Below are 23,260 nucleotides of genomic sequence, written 5' to 3'. Positions count from 1 at the left end.
CTTCTTTCGATGAATTCAAGCTCCATCAATCGCAGACCTCTGGGTTAGAATGGGAGAAAACTCCGTATCCGACTGCCGTTAACAATGAGAAAGGAGTATAGACGTTTTGTCAATGGATGTTTTGTGCTCACCTCTAGACGGTTTCGGCGGTTAATGGGTAGGGTGTTGGCCTAGGAGTGGCGTTCAAAGAACCGTCTTGGATGATCTCCTTTGTGGGAGATCATGGATATCGCTTGCTATACGCAAGCAAGCGATAGCGAGATGGGCAGGGTTTTCCAGTCGCAATGCCGTTGTGCAGGCAGTTTGGGAGTTTCAGGTGGGCTCTTTACAGGCGGAATGTGCATAGGAATCAAGTTGTACACCCTGCGAGGCGTGTCTTCAACCTTGCGAGGTGCTACTTGCATCGTACCACGGCACGGGTGCGCACCTGTGCATGGGAATCACAATAGTTCTGCATGTCAACCATGTGTCACTACCTACACATTCACAGAGCCACTGTGAAAAAATTGGGAAAGACCAACTCGTCCACCAGCGTCTTCCTGACCACGTCGCCCACAAACTTTTCTACCTTTCCTACATTCCTCAGCACGTGAGCGTCGGCATGTCCAATCTCTGACTCTATCTGCAAGTTGCTCAATATTCTCTCTCCTATACCCATCTCAGGGGAAGGCGATGGTGTCAATGGATCGTCGACAAGGGTCAGGTGAAGGCGGTTCTTATCTCCGTTGTAAGCGATGATGACGCCAGCTTCGAGTTGGAAGCCTGTGATGCACAGTCTCAGAGGAAGAGCCATGAACAACGGAGACGGATAGTTGACTTGGAGAGTTGTTGACAAGGTGAGATGGAGATTGGACGTGTGCGAGAGACGCATGTGGAGTTGGAGTGAAGGGACAGATGAGGCTGGTCGAGGAGAAAGACCTGCTGGATGGGCAGGAGGAGAGGGAGGCGTCGATGATGGGTCGACGTGTCTCCGTACAGGATGAGGTGCGACGCTTTGCGAAAACAAGGACGGGTTGAGTCCCGGTGTGGAGGGAAGCCGTGGTGTAGGGACAGGCTGATCAAACGGAAATGGAACAAACGAGCGCGAGGAAGTCGGCCGTCGTACAGGCTCGCGGTCATACACAGATGCGTAAGACTGAGATCGCTTACCGCCTTGCAAACGCTCAGAAAGTGCAAAATGGCCGTCAAAAGAGGATGCTTCTTCCGTTGGACTGTGGACGTCCACCCATTCGCACCATTCTCCATCCAGAGAACTTCTCAAGCCGTCGCTTCTCAACCGCTCCTGTTCCTGCCTCTCTTCTTCTTCCAGCACATCGCCTTCTTCGTCTCCTTGGTCAAATACCCTCCACACGTCCCGTATGTCTTTGATTTCAACGTCTGGAGAATTGCTTCCAAAGTCAAACGAGATGACTGTGATGGGTCCTATGAACGAGGGTCTTTTCGCTTGCGCCAGTTGAGTGTTGAGGAGAGTGACGAGCGAGTCGACAAGCTGATCTGGCGAATCCTTTTCGGAGAGGAGGTCCCATCTGATATCCAAAGACATGGCTTGCTTGTGCCAAGCATGGAGTTGGGTCCAACCCGAGGCGTTGCCTGGCGCAGTGAGCTATAGGTCGCAATGCCGGATGGATGGTGAATTGGATTAAATAGATCAATTTTTCTTTTCGATATAGATGTAATAAATAGAAATGTCTGAAAATGCCGAGTGGAGGTTTTCATTTGCCAAATCACCATAAACATGGCAACACATTGCTAATGAATACAAAACTCAATCCTATCCAATGTCTCTCTTTGCTTTATGACCACACGTACCATCCGATATTACATCCAGGACAGAGTCCGGCTGGATGTCCGCCGACCCGTGAATCGGGTGACCACCAAGGGACACTCTGCCTTTTGGACATACACTGCAGATGTGCCAAGTTTGTTTGTGCGGTGAGCCCGGAGATACGGTTGGGAGAGTTGTCTGATAGATGGAGAGAAGGTTGATGACGGAGTCCACAAGTATCTTTTTGTTGTACCAGTATGATATTATTTATATAATTCCTAATCACCTCTAATCATTTCTAATCATCTCTAATCATTTCTAATCACCGCTAATAACTATTTAAAATACCTCAAGTGACGACCTGTTCCACGTGGAAACCCACCCAAACCATCGTTTTCCCTGAATTTATTGTATTAGCGTCTGGTGGTTTAGTCAACTGCGAGGATTCATCATCCTGTTTCATTTTGTATTCTCTTCTTCATCTCTTGTTCATTTTTTCCCTTCTATATACTTTTCCTGCGCCACTCTGGAGACAGCGTACATCCGTGGCCAGGTCGGACTGGCAGGCGCAAGTAGCACGACGGCAACGCATCCAAACGTCACCACCGTCGGTAGTCGCCGGGCATCGCTACGCTCCGTCCCACCAGCACCTCTTGCCACCCGCATATCACCGCCCTATAGAAGAGACAGAGTCGTCTACGTGTACACATTTGGCCCACCTTTCACCTCCATTTTTCGTATCGCTAGGGTTAGACTGCGACGTGCTCCACGCGCGACTCAAAGGAGGAAAGGAAGGACGGAGGCCGCTTAGCAACTCGTCTTTGCATCGCTGTCGAGTCGACCGGAAAGAACGACTGCATTGAATCAAAGTCGTCGTAGGAAGCTCACTCAGTCGGATCGACTTGCCGGTCGTTTGCAGGCATTGGGCTGTGAAAGACGCAAAGGGTGATTTCTAACGCGAACCGTCTAGACTGTTCCATCACCGAATCGAGTTTTCGTGTTTTGTCGACTCCACGCAAGCCGTGCATATGCCATGACAGCGTCACCGGTCGTTGCCCCTTCACCAATCCTCTCCCATCACTCTCCCATTCCGTCTCCTCGTCGTGTTTCAGGGCCGTCTTCCCCACCCCCACCGACTTCGTCTAGGACTTCGGTCGCTCTTGGCTTCAGTCCTGTGGCGGGCCACTCTGTTTTGCCGGCAGTGCCCGAGTCGGTGTCGTCACCGGTTCCGCCGCCGCTGGTTTTCAATAGCGGGGCAGCAGGCCAAGGGTCAAGGAGGATGAGCACCCTTTCGCCGCAGCTAACGACGCCGGTGGAACAGGTGTTTCATATTGAGACAAGTCCTCGTCCACAAGCTTCTTCACCGCGGGCTGGGGGCGGGATACTCGGAAACGAGTACTTGCCGAGGTCTCGTCGGAATTCGGCTGCCATCGTATCTATCAGCCTGAGCTCTAGATCTCGGTCAAAGACGCCGAGGGGAAGCACCGCTGCACTACCAGGGCAGCGCAGTACGGCAGGTACACCTTCCAAGACGGCTAGTACAAACCAGACACCCAAGCCTGATGATCTTTTTGTCCCGTCAGCAACGGGCTCGGGCTCTTGGGCACCCGGCGTGGAAGAACTCGATGACTGGCAGCCCGCTGGGGGGATGCTCCTCAGTCATGACGATGAAAATGCTCTCGTTGACGATGAGTTTAACTTTGACAATGTCAAATTCGACCCTTCTTGGTCTGGAGGTTCGGACGTGTCCCGTGTAGTAGAAGATGCGCTCACGCCTGGGATGATTATTGGTGAAGGTCTCAAGTTTCAAGGCGAAATCATCGTTCCTGCTATATCGCGCATGGCTCTCGCCGATGGATCGGATATTGGGTTGCCACTGCGAAGAGGCGGTAGTGAAGCGACAAAAGTGGTAAGGGGTGATGGCAGAACGGAAAAGAAGAGATATGAAGTTGTCAGACGTCTTGGGACAGGAAGCTATGCTGTCGTATACTTGGTCAAGGAAAAGGGCGGGAGAAAGGAATATGGTGAGTGATACTATTCTTGTATGGGTGGATACTGATTAGACGATAGCTCTCAAATGTCTGAGCAAACATGATTTGGCAGATGAGCAGCTAGAAACTCAGTTGTTTGAAGCCCACATTCATTTGTCATTACCTATACACCAGAATATTGTCACGCTCCATCAAACACTACAAACCCGAAGATGGTTATTCCTCATGTTGGAACTCTGTCCGGGGGAAGATTTGTATGTTGATATTCAATACAGACAGGAAAGCGCTAACTAAGACAGGTTTTACTGGCTCGAGAAATCCCGGGATGCCTCTCCCCAACCTAATCATGCTGCTCTCCCAGAAGAGCAGCATGCTGTGCTATCGTCATCGAAATTATCTTCATCTTCCATACCGTTCTCTTCCTCTCAAATGTTTTCTAATCTCACCAGCATGTCTTTCTCCCAATCACCAGGAGCTTTCTCTCAGGTCCACTCTTACTTTGGAGCTTCGCCCGCAGGCCTAATTTTTGCACACAACAACAATGGCCATCACAATCACAGCCACAGTCACTTTCCGCCATCACAGACTCCGCCTACGCCGTCGCTGCTTTCAGCTTTTTCGGCCAACACCTTGCTTTCTCAAAGACGTTTGAGGCTGATCGCTTCCATGTTTTCCCAAATGTGTGAAGCCGTTGCAGTTTGCCATGATGCTGGTGTTTCGCATCGTGATATCAAACCCGAAAATTTCATTTGCTGTGATTCTATCGAACTAGAGGAAGCTCGTGCTTGGGAATTCGAGGACGACGATGAATGGACCACCAAGCCAGTCAACTTTGGGTCCCAAGCGAAAAGGAAAGTTGTGGTCAAGTTGACAGATTTTGGGCTCGCTACGACTGAGAAGGAAAGCGGAGACGTTGAATGCGGAAGTAGACCATACATGTCCTACGGTAGGTCGGCAATCTTCTTTCTTGCAATACTAATGTCATGCAGAGTGTCGAAACAACCTCGGCCCAACGTACTTCCCTGCTCCTGCCGACGTTTGGTCTCTGGGCATCGTACTTATTAACATGCTCTTCCATCGAAACCCATGGAAGGACCCAACGCCGGGTGACCCCAACTTTGACAATTTTCTCATGGACCCTATCGGCTTCATTCTCTCCAAATTCACAGGGATTGGTCGTGAAGTGGCCTCTTATCTTGCTGATCATGTACTTTGTATTGATGTCGAAAATCGTATTACAGCTAAAGAGTTTGGATTATGGATCAAAGGCCTGCCGGAGATGATTGGTGGGAGGAAAGCACTGCATTCACTCAAGCTCTCAAGATTGGAAACACAGAAGAGCGGAGGGATGATGGACAAGGGTGTCTTTATGAAGAGTCCGGTCCACATGAATGATAAAGGACGAAAGTGCTCTACCTCGGCATTGACCTCTAGTGCTCCCGTACTAGGCTCAACTCCCATGTTGTCTGGTTTACCATCTCCTTCCAATGTGCTGGAACAGCTGGAGGAGGAAAGAGAGTCGCCAGTGCAGGTGTATCCTGAAGAAAAGGAGGAAGAGGAAGAAGAGGCACTATTACGAACGCCACCTCTCGAACATGATCGCGTGTACTCGGCTGCCACATCTACCACTGTGGATGAGCAAACTACTCCTATAGACGATAGCTCTTTTCCATCCCCTTCGGCAGTGGTTTCTGACGGACGAGATGACGACCAATCATCCCGAGATCGTGCTGATGCAGATTCTCGCTCACTTTCGACCCACAAACGGAGAAAACGCGGAGTTCGAAAAGGGAAGGCTGCCCAAGCTGCTGCTGCGGCCGCTGCGGCCGCTGCTGCCGCAAACGAAGACAAAATTTCACAAGCATCTCGCGATGCTCTCTTGCATGAACTCGCCTCTGCTTCCCAGTCTCTTGCTCGAGAGATGTCCAAATTCCATAAACCTTTAGTCGACGTCAACAGGATTGAAGATTTTCCTCCTCTCGGCGTCACTTCAGCACAAGTAGCGTCAGAAAAGAAGAGCAAATGGAAAGGTATGATGAAATTCTCTCAGGGTAATCCAGAGTTGGCGGCATTGGCAAAGCGGGTCAAGGAGAGGAACGCAGACGATAGTCTGAACATGAGCGCGCCGGCGCAGTTACAAGGCGGAAAGGTCGTCAAAAAATCCCTAATAGCTGGTCATGCTGCTACCTTTAGCTCTGACGTGAGCAGTGTCGTCTCAAGCTTTGGCCAGACGACCAGTGTTACTAGTATAGGCGAAGATGATGACAAGGAAGATCGTGGTCGGGAAAAACCTATTCATTTCAAAAAGGTTGAAGAGAATGTCAGGGCGAAGAAAGCAGCTCAGGCTGCTGCAGCTATTGCCGGAGACATGGGTCCCATGGGCTCTTTTGGCAGACCTAGCAATCTCAAGGCTGGCCCTCGTCATGCTTATACAACTGGATTAGTGTCTACAACTCAAAATTATCCAATCGGATCCTCAAAGTCTATTGAGCAGACAGGGAATCCACACACTAAATTTACATCATCAAATAATCATACAACGTCATCATTATCTTCTTCAACCAACAAACCAAGCTTGTCGTCTGTTAATAGCTCAACGACGATAAGGACCTCGACAACCCCAATCACGACACAATCCTCATCAGGTACTACGACTATCAATGACCAGAGTTCTGAATTGCCCATGCCCAACAAACCAAAGCTGAAGGGGCAAATCAGTACACTTGCAAAAATGCTGTCTGGATTAAAAACGAAAGGAAAAGAGTGATGATGCAGGGATAAATTTTTGGATATTGATATACACAGGATCGAAGATCATTGTGGATGAGGTAGGAGACGAAATTGTACAATATTCAGTAGGCATTTTGGAGAGAAACGATGAGGGTCTTCTGTAACGAGATGATCTCACTAGTCTTTGCATGCATGTACGAAACAGCTCATTCTTCAAGTCTTTGATTGGCAGAGTTGCAGCTGGGAGATAAACGCCACATGAACATAACGCCGAGCAGTAGCAGTTAAATCCCGATGGGCGCGTGTGACTTTTGTGTTTGTTTCGTCAACAACTGTGATGGCTGAGCATTTGTTTTCATTTTGACTTTCTGATATTTTGTAATTTTGCTTTTTCCTTTCCACATCTTTTCATTTCATTTTGCCAACTACAATCATTCTCTTGACAACTCTACCGCGCTTCTTCGAGATACTTGAGATACGACAGATAGTCATACAAACAATATAAGCATCTACTAAGCGTGAAGAAACAATATGGCAGCGGTCGCTACAACACAAGGTGCATCAGTAGCTGCCAAGAAGGAAAAGGTTGTACCCCCTACACCACCTTTGAAGATAAGAGATAGAGACAGAGGATGCGAATATATGCGGGTAGGATTCTTAGGAGAGGTAGGTGTTGTTGGTTCAGTTAGGCGGCAGGTACAAGCTGTGTGTAGGGCAGACCATTGACATATTCGCTGTACAGGGAGGATTTGCAAGGGTATTTGAAGTACAAGATCAAAGAGGTACAAGAAGGGCTGTCAAGGTAGTCAATAAAGCTAGTATTAAGACTAAAAAGAACAAGACGAAGGTATGTGCTCATGCGAAAGAGTATCTGCCTAGTGCTCTTGTTGGGAAGAGACCAAACAGCTCAAAATCATCTTCTTTACAAGCTTCTGACGTTTTGCATGCTAGTTATGGGCAGAAATTAAGCTACACCAAATGCTCGGCCATCCCAACGTCGTCAGATTTGATGATTGTTTTGAGGACGAAGAAAACGTTTATATGATTTTGGAACTGTGTCATCACGGCGTATGTTAAATGCTTGGTGAATGAGCATCGAGCTGACGTATAGAACTTTCAGTCGCTTATGGATCTTCTCCGTCGGCGTAAACGATATTCTGAACCAGAAGCACGATATTACCTTGTGGAGCTTATCGCCGCTTGTCAATACATGCACCAGATGAATGTTATTCATCGAGACCTCAAACTTGGAAACTTATTTTTAGACGAGAACATGGATATCAAGGTGGGAGATTTTGGCCTAGCAGCATTGATTGAAAAGCCAGGAGACAGGAAGAAGTGAGTTGAGGCTGGCGATGAGATAAATAAACAGGATTGACATTCGTAGGACAATTTGTGGAACCCCGAATTATATTGCACCCGAAGTACTTTTTGATACAGCAAACGGACACAGTTTTGAAGTCGATGTTTGGTCTGTTGGTGTCATATTGTAGGTTATTCAGATGAAGGATGCTATCTTTCTGACAACTTTGGATAGATATACTTTATTGATTGGAAAGCCACCATTTCAGACAAAAGACGTCAAAGCAATTTACAAGCGTATACGAGAGAACCGATATGAATTTCCAGCTGATAAGAAGATCTCTGCTTCTGCGCAAGATCTCATCATGAGTATACTCCATACTAATCCCGGTAAGTCAAGTACGACCAAATCACTAAGACTCCATCTCATTCTGTACAGACAAGAGGCCTACCCTTGACACTATCCTTCGTCATAGATGGTTCCTTGACGGTCCATTCCCCGCATTCATACCTGCGTCAGCAAACGACTTTATACCTGAATTCAAACACATTTCTCCGACACAAAGTCGTCATAATTTTGTCACATTATGTCAAAAATCAAAGATTGGTGTGTCTCAGTCCATCAATGTGGAGCCTCCTCGACAGCGGATTGCGTTGGGACCGTCCATTATGCAGCAGGAGCGAGATTTCAAGGATGCCGTTCAGCCGGACAGTCCGATATCTGCATTACTCAAATCAGCTCGACAACCACTCGTGCAAGCTCCAGCTGCTATCAAAGAGCCATCGTTGTTGCGCAAGCTCTCTGCTGCCGGGGCTGCAGCTACGCTGAGTCCCGCAAAAAGAGGTCATGCAGGGAAAGAGAACTATGATCTCGGAAAGAGACATGGAGGTATGGAACGATTAGGCGAAGAAAACGAAGAAGACGAGGTGTCGGCAGAAGAGCAACCAAAGATCAACTTGGGAAGAGAAACCGAGATTGCTCAGCAAAAGGCCAGGATTGTCTCCCAAATGGCTGCTGAAAGGCAACTTTACATTGAGGCATTAGAAAAAGCATCTGAAGGGGCAGACTCGGCAAAGAAGCAGGTATACCAAGAAGCTATTGCTCGGGCTGCTACTGCTCCTAGAGGAACAGTTCCTCTAGCGGCGACCCTTGCTCAATCCAAAGCCACTGCAACGACTACGCCTCCATCTGATAACCCCTCTAAATACGGCCGATACCCCACTCATGACCCCACCAATCACTTGACTGAGAAGACGAGGGACTATAAAAGCAGCTTGTTTGAGTCTTTCGGGCAAAATTTGTCTACTGGTCTGGCTTTATCACAAACTGAAGAAGGGTTTCATACACCTGGTGAGTGTTTTGTCATATTATAGTTTGGTTGTAAACTAATTAGAGTAATAGAAATTGAAGCCGACCCTGAACCTCCAAAGGTTTTTGTTGTATCATGGCTGGATTATTGTACAAAATATGGAATGGGCTTTGCTATGACAGACGGGACTGTCAGTGTACATTTTAATGACTCTACGTCTTTGGTTCTGGCTCCTGGCAAGAGGTAAGCTGCGTTTACTTCTTTTTTTCAGCTTGAGAAAGACTCACCTTGGATCAAGGCATTTTGATGATATACGCCCGGCTGGAGGGGATGATCTGTCCCAAAACATTCGACGCAATCACTCCATCGATCGATATTCCCCGGACCTCAAAAACAAAGTCTATCTTTTGAAACATTTTGAGAACTACATGCTGGACAAACTGTTTGGTGATCAACCATATACATTTGAGGATAGAGATCTTACGACTGGAATGGTATTTGTGGTGAAATACCTGAGAATGAAACACGTCATCTTATTCAGACTGAGCAATGATGTCTTACAGGTGAGCTTCGACAAGTAATCCAAACAACTAACCTGGTTGGTCCTAGTTCAACTTTTACGACCATACTAAACTTATTCTTTCAAGAGACGGTCTCGTCGTGACTGTCATCGATAGACATTCTGTTATTCGTACATGGAGTCTAGAGAAACTCTTACGACCCGTTGGCGACCACGCAACGGCGAAAGAAAAAAGAAAAATTGAGGGAGTCATCCATAAGATTCAGTATGCTAGGTACGTCTTGGTTTCCGGGAATGTTTCAATGGTCAAAGCCAACGATTTTATAAGGGATGTTTTGGCTAAGATAAAATATCACATATCTTCTAACGCGAAAGCATCTGTAAATAACCCGCCTGTGTCGGCAAACACGAGGTCTGCTGCTATAACAGAACGTGAAATGGGCAAGCCTATACGCTGATCGCCATGGATGCCAGCCATGAACCAATATATCGCCCACCACAAATGGAAAGGAACAAGGGCACGTATGAGTCGGATTTGGCTCTTTTTCTTGACTTCATAGAAACGTCTTTGGGAATAGCATATACTTAACCCAACATTTGGCATTGTTGAACATTGATATTGTACTGCGTTATTATCGTTTATATGCATATAGTTGATCATTTTTAGCAGCTCAAGAAAACGTAATGTGGAGGTGGTCTAAGTGGAGGTGCCCTCCACAAGAGTACAATTGATTTTGGTCTTTTAAAATATTTATAATTGCAACATTATTCAGTAATTCAATCTATAATGCGATAATCGCTGTGAAAACTCTTACGATGACCAAGCAAGCAATCACAATACCCATCATGCTTTTCAAGACACCCTGTCCTACAACTACTTCCGATTCATACCATCTAATGCTCTCACAGCAATATTCTGCTCTGTCATTCTCATATCAGCCCCGATTCATATCTGTTTTGACGGAGACATATGATATCACCGATCTCGTTCCAGTCATTGAAAACGGGCCAGATAGATGGGACGGTATTATCGTGACAAGCAAACGAGGTGTGGAAGGCTGGGTAAGAGGGGTAGAAGTATTTTTGGATGAGAAAGGTAAAGGCAAGGAAAAAGAGGGAGGGTGGGACCAGGTTCCGTTTTTCTCAGTGGGTCAAGCCTCGACAGATTACCTTTATTCAGCCGATATACATTCATCGTATAAACCTCGTCCCGTTTCTCAAATGTTTGACGATCCTCCCAAAAGTGCTGGCTCTCTTTCTGAACTGGTGCTGGGCACATCACCAAGAAATCGCAAAAAAGGTTTTCAGAACCAGGGCTCCTACTTGTTTCTATGCGGAGACAAAGCCTTGGATGAGATGCCGACTACTCTGAAAGAAAGAGGAAGACATGTCAAGGAGGCTGTCGTCTACAAGACCTCGGCTCGAAAAGATGTAAGACAGCAATTGGAGAGCATAGAGAAGCAAATATCAAAGGGCTGGTTGGCGTTCTTCTCACCCAGTTCAGCCGCTGTCGTCTTGCCTCTCATTAGAGAGTATAGGCATTTATGGGAAGGATGGAAGATCTTTGCGATAGGCGAGACGACAAAGAGATATTTGGAGGATGAAGCTGGTCTGGGAGTTCATGCAGTTGCAGACAAGCCAAATGCTGAAGGGATGTTGGCAGCTGTCAAGATTGTAGACGAGAAAAGCTTAGGAGAATCGCCGAACCAGTCTGAATAGTCTTTGAACTCTTCAAAAGATCAAATGCAAATGCTAAAGAATCACTCTTATTCACATCCAACCACAACAGTCGAACAAGGGGAATACTGTCATGCTAGCAAAAACTCCATAGATCATTACATTCATCCGCAAAAGAATACATGCATAGAACATAACTGGCTTGGATTGAAAGAAAGCGGCGATCGCCGCTATTCACTCTCAGGTACTAATGCTAAACAAACGAAAGGTTATATATTCTTTCGCGACTTATTTCTTCTTATTTGATTTCTCTTTTTCTTTTTCTTTTGTCATCACTTAATTACAATCATAGTAATTGGATTAGTACTTGTCCATAGCGGCGACCGAGTGTCCTGCTCTACTACATCTCATGTCTTGTAATGTCAGTAGTAGACGCATTTGATTTGCTTCTTGGTAAGTATACTCCTCTACGTATATGGGTTCGAATTGGCGATTGCTGCTGACTCTAGATAAATGACAGTGTAAAACGAAAGAAAATGATTCCAGCCTGTGAACGTCAAAATCAAACTATCAGAAGCACTCAATCCATCCGGTTAGTTGTTCCTCTCACTCAGCAGAGCTTTGGTACAAACGTCAACGCTCCCCTTACCCGATCACGAGCCCGTATTCTGTCTACGATTAATAAGAACGACGAAAATTCTCAGGTGTCAGTCATTAGGCCTACTAGAAATTTAAGAAGTAGAGGTCACTTAAAGGAAAACCAGGCGAAGATGAATGTACTGAAAGATAAAACGGTGAATAGAAAGAGAAAATTTGGGGATGTGGAAGATGATAGGGAAAGAAAAACGATAAAGCTCGATGCTAAGCCTCCCAAACGGATGGGTCCTCCTCTGAGAACTCTCGCTTCTATCGATAGTTTGCAGATGCAGCAGACAAAGATTGGACTAGCTATCTCCTCCGATTCCACCTTACTTTGGGCTCATGGAACTGCTCCTCCTACCCCTGCGAGGGAGATTCTTCGTCAGGGAATGCTGAAGAACAAAGTTAGTCAAGATGGTATACAGGAGATGAAGTCTCAAAAGGAGTTATCCGTACAGTCACCGACCCCACTAGTATTGCATCAAAATGAGGGAACGGTCGTTGAAGAAGATGGGAGTATGGAGAGTTTTCTTTCTGGGTTTGTTGCGCGGCCCCCAACGCCTCCAAAAAAGCATCAAACGGATACTAATCCAATAACTGAACCAAGTGCTTTCCTTCCGAAGCCTTCAACTCTGCTGATCAAGCCGACCGAATGGGTTGCTGCCACTCAACTAGGCTCTTCTTCACAATTAGCCACAGCATCTGAAGAAAAAGCAAAGACATCAATTTTACCTTCCACTCCTGCTGTTGCGGCAACAAAGCCAAAGATAACATCTCCTTTATCGAATAGACGGATTGCTGTGGCTGCTAGGAAAGCATGGGAAGGGATTTCTTTAGATGCACTGGTGTTGACGGCTTCGCCTAACAAGGAAAAGCAGGTCCAGGGGATGCCGTCGCTTGGTAAGAGCGTCGAAAGCCTGAACAAAAATGTGTCGACTATCGTCCAGTCCAAACACAACGAGAACACACTAAATGTGGAAGATGTTATCGTTGACGCACAATCTAGGCAAAAGACATGGAAACAGATTCAGAAAACCTCTATTAATCAAGATTTGCTACCTGCCAACTCAGACACTGAGATAACTCTTGCTGCGATTCCATTAGATATGCCAACCCCTTCTCTGACCACACTCGAGCCTCAATCGCACACTTCTACTGCTGTGAAAACGCTGGGTGTTATGGGTCCCAATAGTCGTATACCCATTAGCACGCGTCCTAGCCAGCCAGCTCTATCAATCTCTCGAGCCGACAAATCCACTTCTTCTCTTTTCTCCGTTAAGAGCAAGGCTGTCAGGCCAGGTGCTCCTTCTTTGCCAGAAAGACGTCCCGCTAGTCGACCAGCTATGGTGAATGGAAATGCTTCTGTTCCTATCGAAGGTCCTTCTTCATCTTCAAACAAGCGACAGGCTTCATACCCATCATCGCTCGGATCTGGTCCGCTTATACATCCTACTGCCCGTGTTGTATCTAATCCCATGGGATTTTCGCCTGCTTCTGGAACTAAAATTTCTGTGCCTTCTCATACATCAGCATCCAATAGCCAAAACCAAAGGTCTGTATCAGCGCCAGCGGCCCGGCCGCGAACCAGTATCAGTAGACGAGAAGGTATGTCGGCAGAAACATCACAGTCTCTCGCTGGTCTTTCCCACGCTCTTGAAAAGCTCAAGGCCAAAAAACGTCTCTCTTCGTCTTCTACCTCACCTTCTTCGGAGCCTCCATGTTCAACCATCCCCCCCTCCGATCCTATCGTCGCTTCTGCAGCTCACATCCAGGAAGATAGCTCAAGAAATTTTTCTGTCTTTACATCTGCAAAAATGAGACGCAAGAGCGCAATTGTGGGGGATACGTCTATGACTAAAGTTGCTGATAACATGTCTCTATCAGACATGTTGAATTCAAAAGATGCTGTTCAGGTTTTTGCGGGCGTAGTGGCGTTTGTGGATGTTCGAACAAGCGATGGAGCCGTTGGAGCTTCCGTCTTTATTGATATCTTAAGAGGAGCGGGTGCCAGGGTTTGTCTCTTCACTTATGGAATGTGAATTATTGCTAAACTGAAAACTCTAGGTATTGTCCCGCCCTGCGTCTTCTTGTACTCATATCATCTATAAATCTGGTCGGCTCTCAACCCAGAATTGGTACCGCCGTCAAGAGAGTCTCAAACCCAAACTCGTTGGTATCAAATGGGTAATAGATAGTAAGAAGGCGGGAAAAAAGTTAGAGGAAGAGAACTACCTTGTTGATCTCAGTCATGAAAGTGTGTTCAATGTGGTAAGTATCTGATAATGTTCAAGTACTGTCAAGAAAAACTAATGTCAAAGTAGGTGCATCATCGGAAATCAGTAGAACCCAAAAGTCTAATAGGACAGGGTGAGGTCATGATGAGTTCCATAAAGAAGACTTCTTGTGAGTGTCTGGTTGCTGTCTTGATGGAAATAAAGCAGGCCTGACCATGTAAATAGTGCTGGCAATAGCTGAGGCTCGACGAAAGTCGATGGCATATGCACGTGAGTTTTGAAGGACCAAAAACCAACTCCTGAAGCAGCATCTGATATATCTATAGCTAAATTACCTTCGCCTCTCAAGAAGGCTCATTTGAATCTTTCTTCTGATAACCCGTAATAGTCTCTTTAATGCCAAGAATATAATAATCAGGGTTCTTGCCTTGTTGTATATGTTTTCAGAATGAATAGCGTAGTATTTACAAATAGTTGAGTTTGCATACACGTATGATTGCGATTATTTACAATTCTGTCTTGATTTAGAGCTTCTCATGTTAGCATCAATTATGTTATCAACAACTCACGGATGGACTCAACACAAGTATGTCATTCAAAAGTTGTACTTCAAGTGGCCACTACCAATGGAAAACCTTAGTCGCCTACCTGTGCTAATGCTTTAGCGGTCCAAGTTGCCAGTTTGTCATATTAAGATGCTTCATACCATTCAGATCAGCATAGAGGAACTAGGTAGATTAACATGAGAAAAGTGTCCTTTGATGTTTAATGTGCACTTACCTTGGGAATGATGGTAAAGCGTTTGTGATCTGTGAAGTTGAATGTCAACATCTTGAATCATAAGGCTGCGTTATACTTTGAAAGCAAACATACAAGACCATCCCATATCTGTAAACTATCCAGAATGGATTCCCAAAGACAGAATTGGTGGATAAAGACGATAATTTGTGAACCTCAAAGAGACGTTTTGTATGCTTACGTAATCATTTTTTTGCAGCTATCAGTATAATGATATTCAAGTTGCAAAAGCTCAATTTCTTGTTCTTCATTCAGCATGTCTTCAAACGGCAAAATTGCTTTTTCTTTTGCTGTTCCTCGGGCAGCAGCCAAGCCCAACTCGAATACATCAACAGCCCAGAACAAAGCCAAAGCTGCGGTGTCCAAGGCTCCTTCAGCTGCTCTTTTCGCAGATGATGATGACGATGGGGAGAATCATACGGATAAATCAAACGCTCAGGCTGGGCCGAGCAGAAGAAATCTATTGTTACAACAGAATCCGCAATTATCACGGGCAGAACGTAAAGCGCAAGCGGCTGCTAAAGCTATAGATCAATCCATCTTTGATTATGATGAGCATTATGATTCGATGAAGGCTGCTGGAAGGGCTGTTGAGGAAGCAAAGAAAACTGAATCAGAAGAAAGAAAGCCAAAGTATATTGAGTCGTTTCTAGCGGCAGCGCAGACTAGAAAGCTTGACAAGTTGAGAGCGGAAGAAAAAATGATGGAGAGAGAAAGAGAACAAGAAGGTGAAGAGTTTAATGATAAAGAGAAGTTTGTTACAGAAGCGTACAAGAAGCAGATGGAGGAAGTCAGGAAGGCGGAGGAAGAGGAAAAGGCTCGAGAAGGTATGTTTTCTGTTTTTCCTCAGAGCATTTACGTGATGAGTTGATTGCGATTTAAGAGGCCATAAGAAAAAGTCAGAAAGGCACCGGCATGACTGCCTTCTACAAAGACATGCTTGACTCGGAAGAGATTATGCATGCAGCTGCTGTTGCCGCAACTTCCAAACCTGCCATGGGACCATCTCTTACCATTCGACCTCCAGTTTCATCAAAACCAGTGTATGATGATGCCGAGGAGTATGACCCTTTCCTTGACCGTGAAGCCAAAGAGGCGCGTGAAAAGGAAGAAAAGATCGGGAAGGCTGGAACCACTAAAATACATGAAGATACGGGCAAGGAGGTTGAAATCAATGACGACGGAGAGGTTGTGGACAATAGATCCCTACTCAAGGCGGGCCTGAACATTACCAAGAAGCCCAAGGTAGAACTGCCAAATTCTCTGACATCTTCGAAAACCAGTCAACCCCTTGACGGGCCCTATGTCTCTAGGGCTGTTGGAACAGCGGCAAGCTACAAGGAAAGAATGGAGAGAGAACGTCGACGACTAGAACAACAATACCGAGAGCAAGAGGAGAAGAAGAGACGTGATGAGGAAGAGGCCAAGAGAAAAGAAGAAGAGGAGGCGAGAAAAAGAAGAGGAGAGGACGCTGGGGAAGCTCAGAGAAAGAGACAAGAGCAGAGAGAAAAGTATCTTGCAAGGAAAAGGGCTAGAGAAGAGGCAGAGAAAGAATCAAACAAAAAAACCAAAGAGGAACAATAATCTCTTGCGTACGAGTGACATGTCAAATCTAGATGTAACAGACTGTTGTGCGTCCACATTTATGATTCCAAGGGAGAATGATAGCAAGCAATCAACCAAGATACAATGAGCTTTCTGAAGGAGATAGCACAACCGACAGGTATAATGCCAGGTCATTGCTGCCAAAAGAATCAGCCCAGCATTCCATGCATATCTCTGGGTCTGATTCTTAAAATCTTGGTTTAATCTTTATATACCCAATACCACAAAGCTGAGAAGAAAATCCACGTCAGGTAATGATAGAAGGCGTGCTGTTCCTGGAAAAAATGATGGAACGATGGGATTTTTTTTTTCGTGAGTCGTCACATCCCCAACGCTCTTTTTACTTTTCTTTTCCTATTCTCTTCTTTCATCTTTTTCATTTTCTTTTCTATTACTTATTCGCATTCGTTCAAAAATGGTCAAATCTGCTGTTCTTGGTTACCCCCGTATTGGTGTCAACCGTGCCGTGAAGAAGGTTGGTATCGCTTCAAATGAGCTTGGTCTTTAGCACTGGTAAGGGATTATTGTATTGATTATTCATTTTTAGGCCATTGAAGCCTACTGGGCCGGTAAGATCACAGCTGAGCAGCTCCAAGAGACTGCCAAAGCTGTCAGAAAGGAGCGATGGGAAGCTATGAAGCAAGCCGGTGTTGAGATTATTCCTTCGTAAGTTTTGGCGTGGTTATTGCATTCTTCTTGGTAAGATGTTGACGATTGATGTTTAGCGGCGAGTTCACACTCTATGATCACCTTCTTGACCACTCTTTCAACTTTGGTGTTGTCCCTGAACGATACGTTGCTCAGAAGCTCGACCCTCTAGACACCTACTTTGGTATGTTGCTTTAAATCAAACACTTCTTACTGTCGCTGACCTTGCCCAGCCATGGGCCGTGGTCGTCAGGACCGTGCCAAGGGCATTGATGTTGTTGCTTGTGAAATGGGCAAGTTGTACGTATTTTCACTTGGTTTTTATTGGTGTTTTAATATGCACATGTCTGACCCATTTATCAATAGCTTTGACTCTAACTACCACATTGTCAAGGTTGATCACTGTCCTCTCACCGAATTCAAGCTTGTCAACAACCAAGCTCTGGCTGAATACAAAGAGGCTAAGGATCTTGGTATCATCACTCGACCAGTCCTCTTTGGGCCTATCACTTACCTCCAGCTTGTTCGAAAGGCTCGAGGAACTCCTGTTGACTTTGAGCCTCTCCAGCTTATCGACAAGCTCATCCCGGTCTACGAGGAGCTCCTTTCCCAGCTTAAGGATGCCGGGGTTGAGGAAGTTCAGCTCGATGAGCCTATTCTTGTGTTGGACAAGGCCGAATCTCAGGGTGACCTTTTCAAGAAGGTGTATCAAAAACTTGCCTCTGCTGGCCCCAAAATTACCATCACTACCGCATATGGCCGAGTCGGCAAGGCTATTGAGTTCCTTAAGGACCTGCCTATCTACGCCCTTCACCTTGATCTTGATCGTGAGCCCAAACAGCTCGAGCAAGTCGTTGCTGCCATAAAACCCACTCAACTCAAGCTTGAACTTGGTGTCGTTTCCGGTCGAAACATCTGGAAGAACGATCTTAAGGCCTCCAAAACTCTTGCCGAGAAGGCCATTGCTGAGCTTGGTGTTGACCGTGTCTCTGCCGTTTCCACCTCTTCTTCTCTTCTCCACACCCCCATCTCCATCAAGGTCGAGGACAAGCTCACCGCCGAGCAACTCAGCTGGCTCTCTTTCGCCGAAGAGAAGTGTGAGGAAGTTGCAGCCCTTTCTCAGGCTCTTAACGGTACTGAGGGCACTACTTTTGAGCAAAACACCAAGGACATCCTTGCTCGACGAGAGTTTGAGCGAACCTCCGACTCAGCTGTCCGCGACCGTGTCGCTGCCATTGCCGAAGAACAGCTTAAACGAAAGTCTTCCTTCCCTGTTCGACGTGAGGCACAGAAGAAGCACCTCAACCTTCCCAAATTCCCTACCACCACCATTGGCTCCTTCCCTCAAACCAAGGAAATCCGTGTCGCTCGTGCCAACTTTGGTAAGGGCCAGATTACCAAGGATGAGTACGAGAAAGCTATGGAAAACGAGATCAAGGCTGTTGTCAAATTCCAAGAGGAGTGTGGCCTTGACCTCCTTGTCCACGGCGAGGCTGAACGAAACGACATGGTTCAATACTTCGGCGAGCAGCTCAATGGCTTCATCTTTACCCAGCTCGGATGGGTGCAGTCTTACGGTTCTCGATATGTGCGACCTCCTATTGTTGTCTCTGACATCTCCCGCCCTGCACCTATGACTGTCAGGTGGTCTGCTTATGCCCAAAGTCTCACCCAGAAGCCTATGAAGGGTATGCTTACTGGCCCTGTTACTGTGAGTTTTGAATGATCTTTGCAATATGTACCGCTGACGAACCGTATAGATTTTGAACTGGTCTTTCCCCCGTGCCGATGTCTCCAAGGAGATTCAGTCCAAGCAGCTTGCTCTTGCTCTTCGCGACGAAGTGGTTGACCTCTCCAAAGCTGGCATCAAGGCTATCCAAGTTGACGAGCCTGCCATTCGAGAGGGTCTTCCACTCCGAAAGGCCGACTGGGATAACTATCTCACATGGGCTGTTGACTCTTTCCGACTCTCCACTTCTGGTGTCGAGGACGACATTCAGGTTCACTCTCACTTTTGTTACTCTGATTTCGGAGACATTTTCCCATCTATCCAGCGACTTGATGCCGATAGTGAGTTGATTATCATTGTATGATGAGTCTTTGCTGAAGGATTACAGTCATCTCTATTGAGGCATCCAAGGCTGACCTCAAGCTCCTTGACGTCTTCAAATCCTATGGTTACTCTAACGGGATTGGCCCTGGTGTCTATGACATTCACTCTCCTCGAGTTCCTTCTGAGCAAGAGATTAAGGACCGAATTGCTGCTATGGTGAAGGTTCTCCCTGCCGACCTCATGGTCGTCAACCCTGACTGTGGTCTCAAGACCCGTGGATGGGAGGAGACCAAGGAATCGCTTAGCAACCTTGTCGCTGCTGCCAAGTGGGCTCGTGAGACTTATGCTTAATGCCCCATCACTTTCGCATATATCCCCTTTTTGCATCAGCAAGAGCTTCAACACTCTGTTGCATTGGTTTTCGTTTCAAACAACTTTCTTTTTCTTTTCATTCTCATCATGTGTGATACCCATCTAGGCTTTTGTCACAATTTGTCATTATAGGTGCTGTTTTTGGGCGTTTGGGAGCGGAGTGTGTGATTTCAAAGCGATTTTTTATAGTGTAGAAGTAGTTTAAAGCAGTAAGAAGAAAAAAGGCAAATGCAGTCTGTTCAACCGGCCCTTTCAGAATTTTATCTGGGAATTTACGTGACGCGTCTTTATTAATGTTATAAAGTTACATTTTATCAATTAGACATTTTCACTCCTACTTTATTCTATATTAAACCATTCTTGTTCAATTAACCCTACATAATGCTTTCGATATAATGTCTTTTTCCTCTTACATCTTGGAAGAACTTGATATTCCGAGTAATCTGAAAAAGGCTGCTTTACGAGGTAGGACTGATCCTTGGTTGACTGCTCTCTTTGCTGACGTTGATAAATCTTCAACTACAAAAGCAAATCTTACTGTCGCTTCTATCCTATTGACTCCTCTTCCTCGTCTTGCGGAAACGCTCAGATGCAAGATTCCATTTGCACAGGACCTTGTCAAGGCTGTCTCACGGGCTACAGTCCCGGAGATCAAACGAGCAGATGAACTCTACCATGCGGAATTTGGTAATCAAGATGGAGAAGAATCATGGCAAGAAAGAGGTAGAGGGAAGTGGATCTCAATGGGTGATGAGGGATTGGACGAGTGTCTGGGAGGAGGACTAAGGCGTGGATGTTTATATGAGATTACTGGCGAGAGGTGAGTCACACCAGTCAAGCGTTGAAACATGCGTACAGCTCACATTACTGGATGCATCAGTTCGGCAGGCAAATCGCATTTCATTCTCCATCTCGCCATCTGTACCCAACTATCTTCTCTCACAGCATCACCGGGAAGCTGTTTGATACTCAATTCTGAGCACGAAGTGTCAACTGAAAGATTAGTCCAGCTCGCGAGACCCATTTTGGAGAAACATGACTCGGCTTCAACTGGCAATAGCGGCATAGAGCTGGATAGCCGCCTCAAGATGTTGACAGACAATGTTCTCGCCCGAAGAGTGAGCGACATTGACGCTCTCGAACACGCTCTCAGTCAGCCGGTTCCGGCTTTACTTGAAGCTCGAAACCGTCCTTCTCAACTGTCTGCTTTTCGACAGGCCAAGCCTATTCGATTGTTGGTCATTGATTCTATCACTGCTCTACTTCGTGGGAACGATCCTGAAGTTGGCGCGAATTCTGGGTCGACAGCCTCCTTGACCCTCATTCAAAGGTCAAAGCATCTTTGTACTATCACAGACCTTTTGAAATCCCTAGCGGTCACATATGACATGGCGGTAGTAGTAATCAATCAAGTGTCAGATGTCTTTTCTTATTCAATCCGCTCTTCCTCCCCAGTGTACGCCACACCACCCAGTAGCGCTTTGAACCAGACCCAACCCTTTGGACCTGAAATGTCGACTAGAGATGGAGAAGAACCGCCAATGCTGTACGCTAGGCAGGCTAGATGGTTCAACGGACAAAGCAATGTGTTAAATAAGAAGGCAAGTCTAGGAATTGTTTGGGCCAACGCGGTCAATGTCCGAATAATGTTATCCAGGACAGCGAGACGCCGATTGTTATATCAGAGTGATTTAAGGCCAGCCAAGCGGCGGCATGCTGATGAAGATCCAGTTCAAGACGAACAAGCCAGACTTGAAACAAAAGTAAACGATGCCCAGCCGACACTTATAAGGAGGATGCATGTAGTGTTTTCGCCATTCGCTCCTGGTGGAACAGTAGATTACGCCATTACGCCCAGTGGAATTCATTCATTGGCAGACTCATATCAACGAATAGATATTTTGGAGAACGTGAGGAAACAGAGGGCAAGCTTGGCCCGCCAAGGAGGCCAGCTACTCAGACCAGGTACAATGGGAGTAGAATGGGAAGCTGGGAAGGGCGAAGAGGATGAAGATGAGGTGCATGATGAGTACGGAGATCTTCCGGATGAGTTTTGGCAACAGGCTATGGCTGAAGATATAGGCATGATTGGCGACGATGTCGCGGCTGTAGCAAGAGGGGATAATGAAGATATACTCTTGGAAAGTACGGAAGGATGATTGTCATTTTTTTCTTGTGGTTGAGCATTTAACAGCATTTATATCGGTAAGTTGCTGGTCGTCTTCTGCCTACCAACTCAGCTGATTTGTTGCGAAGTGTCATTGTTGTCCTTGTCATATGAAAAAATATCAACTTATGTATCTGCCAGCTGTAATACATGATTTGGCCTCATTTACGTTATCTTATACTGAGTAAGCCGGTTCATCAGCCGATTTCTTCTCACTCCCTGACACGAGCCCGCTGCCTGTATTTGCGCCTTGTACAACAACACTAGTCCCCTTGAGAGCTGATGCAGCGCTTGACCCTACATTAACTCCGGACTGTCCCAAATCTATAAACAAGTCAGCAAAGTAAAACGCAAAATGCAATATACAACCCTACTTTGAGACACTTCTTCTGCTTTCGGCCCAAAATTATGCCCTATCGCTCTGTGGGCACTGCTGCTAATTGCCCCACTTAGTGCAGTCGCTGCGGTCGCAACACCCCTAGCCGCCAATGTCGCTTGTTCCCACCCATCTTCCGCAGCTTTTCGAAGATCAGATTTCTGCTGCTCGGACGGTTGAGCTGGTTTAACATTCTCGGGAAGTTGAGATGCCACTGCAGAACCTGCAGAGTGGGCAAAATCACCAATGTTGGTAGCGACGGCGTCTGCACCGCTTGCCATGGAGGAAGTTGCTTGGTTGAGGGAACGAGCGGTATCTACAGTAGCATCAGGTGGTGAAGCAGGATGTTTTGGACTCGAGTTGGAAATGTGCCTAACCAAAATCTCGTCAGTCTTTTACGCTATACTCCATCCGCCTGTCTAACCTGGTCTGTATTCAACTTACTTGTCAGTATGACCTGCGAGCCTTTCAGCAAGCGCATTCCCTGCTCCGATTACCGAGCCCGCAAATGCTTCTCCCCATCCCTTCTTGGTCCTCGGTTGTCCTCCCGTCTCCCATTCATCATTGACATAGAGAATAGTGTCGTCCCATACCTTGTGATTTGCCAATGCCGCTTCAAACTTGTGATTCAAGAGTTCAGTGGCTTCCCACTCGCTCTGGTTCGCGCTGAACAAGATGGTCAACTTCGATCCGTCCTGACATTATTCCCTTCACAGCGCACCTAGGTTTGAGAGTGATTCTCACCTGGCCTACAGGCTTTGAACCATTGGGCGGAAGAGGACTAAAGACATAGGTGGGATGCTCTTCCTTCGCCTTGATTTTTTGTACCGGCGACTGAGGAACCAACGGGAATGATGATGACCCAACACTGAGGATGAGCGTTTCAGTAGTCTTGTCGTCAGAATCTGTAGGCGGAACCAAGACGAGGACGAGATCACCCGAGGAAAGAGGCAAGGGACTAGAATCAGACGTAGGCAAGTGGAATGCGCTGCAAGAGGGAATTTCTGCTAATGTTGTCATAAAGAATAAAGTCAAATGAGAATGATGATAAAGATGTGAGAATGATGAATAAG

The 23,260-nt window shown here is 46.3% G+C and overlaps 9 protein-coding genes across 9 annotated transcripts; 7 read left to right on the top strand and 2 right to left on the bottom strand.

Moving 5' to 3' along the window:
* Nucleotides 1–484: 484 nt before the first annotated feature.
* On the bottom strand, nucleotides 485–1,812 carry L203_102533 (uncharacterized protein; the record flags this gene model as incomplete). The annotated part of the gene is made up of 3 exons (XM_066211958.1): nucleotides 485–1,603; nucleotides 1,729–1,749; nucleotides 1,810–1,812. 3 exons carry the CDS (start codon nucleotides 1,810–1,812, stop codon nucleotides 485–487), a joined length of 1,143 nt encoding a protein of 380 aa, XP_066068055.1.
* Nucleotides 1,813–2,798: 986 nt separating this feature from the next.
* On the top strand, nucleotides 2,799–6,523 carry L203_102532 (uncharacterized protein; the record flags this gene model as incomplete). The annotated part of the gene is made up of 4 exons (XM_066211957.1): nucleotides 2,799–3,789; nucleotides 3,836–4,010; nucleotides 4,056–4,702; nucleotides 4,746–6,523. 4 exons carry the CDS (start codon nucleotides 2,799–2,801, stop codon nucleotides 6,521–6,523), a joined length of 3,591 nt encoding a protein of 1,196 aa, XP_066068054.1.
* A 494-nt stretch (nucleotides 6,524–7,017) lies between these two features.
* On the top strand, nucleotides 7,018–10,076 carry L203_102531 (uncharacterized protein; the record flags this gene model as incomplete). The annotated part of the gene is made up of 11 exons (XM_066211956.1): nucleotides 7,018–7,152; nucleotides 7,229–7,333; nucleotides 7,438–7,554; nucleotides 7,607–7,824; nucleotides 7,874–7,975; nucleotides 8,024–8,178; nucleotides 8,228–9,139; nucleotides 9,191–9,341; nucleotides 9,397–9,661; nucleotides 9,708–9,892; nucleotides 9,947–10,076. 11 exons carry the CDS (start codon nucleotides 7,018–7,020, stop codon nucleotides 10,074–10,076), a joined length of 2,475 nt encoding a protein of 824 aa, XP_066068053.1.
* A 358-nt stretch (nucleotides 10,077–10,434) lies between these two features.
* L203_102530 (uncharacterized protein) lies at nucleotides 10,435–11,337 on the top strand (the record flags this gene model as incomplete). Its single annotated transcript, XM_066211955.1, has 1 exon — nucleotides 10,435–11,337. One exon carries the CDS (start codon nucleotides 10,435–10,437, stop codon nucleotides 11,335–11,337), a length of 903 nt encoding a protein of 300 aa, XP_066068052.1.
* Nucleotides 11,338–11,831: 494 nt separating this feature from the next.
* L203_102529 (uncharacterized protein) lies at nucleotides 11,832–14,553 on the top strand (the record flags this gene model as incomplete). The annotated part of the gene is made up of 5 exons (XM_066211954.1): nucleotides 11,832–13,946; nucleotides 13,999–14,202; nucleotides 14,256–14,337; nucleotides 14,394–14,438; nucleotides 14,495–14,553. The coding sequence occupies 5 exons, from the start codon at nucleotides 11,832–11,834 to the stop codon at nucleotides 14,551–14,553; spliced, it is 2,505 nt and encodes an 834-aa protein (XP_066068051.1).
* Nucleotides 14,554–15,222: 669 nt separating this feature from the next.
* Nucleotides 15,223–16,550, top strand: L203_102528 (uncharacterized protein; the record flags this gene model as incomplete). Its single annotated transcript, XM_066211953.1, has 2 exons — nucleotides 15,223–15,793; nucleotides 15,850–16,550. The coding sequence occupies 2 exons, from the start codon at nucleotides 15,223–15,225 to the stop codon at nucleotides 16,548–16,550; spliced, it is 1,272 nt and encodes a 423-aa protein (XP_066068050.1).
* A 436-nt stretch (nucleotides 16,551–16,986) lies between these two features.
* L203_102527 (5-methyltetrahydropteroyltriglutamate-homocysteine S-methyltransferase) lies at nucleotides 16,987–19,623 on the top strand (the record flags this gene model as incomplete). The annotated part of the gene is made up of 7 exons (XM_066211952.1): nucleotides 16,987–17,046; nucleotides 17,119–17,237; nucleotides 17,297–17,403; nucleotides 17,453–17,519; nucleotides 17,586–18,930; nucleotides 18,980–19,289; nucleotides 19,337–19,623. 7 exons carry the CDS (start codon nucleotides 16,987–16,989, stop codon nucleotides 19,621–19,623), a joined length of 2,295 nt encoding a protein of 764 aa, XP_066068049.1.
* Nucleotides 19,624–20,039: 416 nt separating this feature from the next.
* Nucleotides 20,040–21,803, top strand: L203_102526 (uncharacterized protein; the record flags this gene model as incomplete). The annotated part of the gene is made up of 3 exons (XM_066211951.1): nucleotides 20,040–20,109; nucleotides 20,173–20,464; nucleotides 20,525–21,803. 3 exons carry the CDS (start codon nucleotides 20,040–20,042, stop codon nucleotides 21,801–21,803), a joined length of 1,641 nt encoding a protein of 546 aa, XP_066068048.1.
* Nucleotides 21,804–21,986: 183 nt separating this feature from the next.
* L203_102525 (uncharacterized protein) lies at nucleotides 21,987–23,207 on the bottom strand (the record flags this gene model as incomplete). The annotated part of the gene is made up of 4 exons (XM_066211950.1): nucleotides 21,987–22,135; nucleotides 22,186–22,559; nucleotides 22,632–22,853; nucleotides 22,909–23,207. 4 exons carry the CDS (start codon nucleotides 23,205–23,207, stop codon nucleotides 21,987–21,989), a joined length of 1,044 nt encoding a protein of 347 aa, XP_066068047.1.
* Between the last annotated feature and the right edge of the window lie 53 nt (nucleotides 23,208–23,260).

Source organism: Cryptococcus depauperatus, chromosome 3 (genome assembly GCF_001720195.1).
Source record: "Cryptococcus depauperatus CBS 7841 chromosome 3, complete sequence".
Lineage (NCBI taxonomy): Eukaryota > Fungi > Basidiomycota > Tremellomycetes > Tremellales > Cryptococcaceae > Cryptococcus > Cryptococcus depauperatus.
Note: the sequence above shows the minus strand (reverse complement) of the source record. Positions and strands in the feature narration are given on the sequence as shown.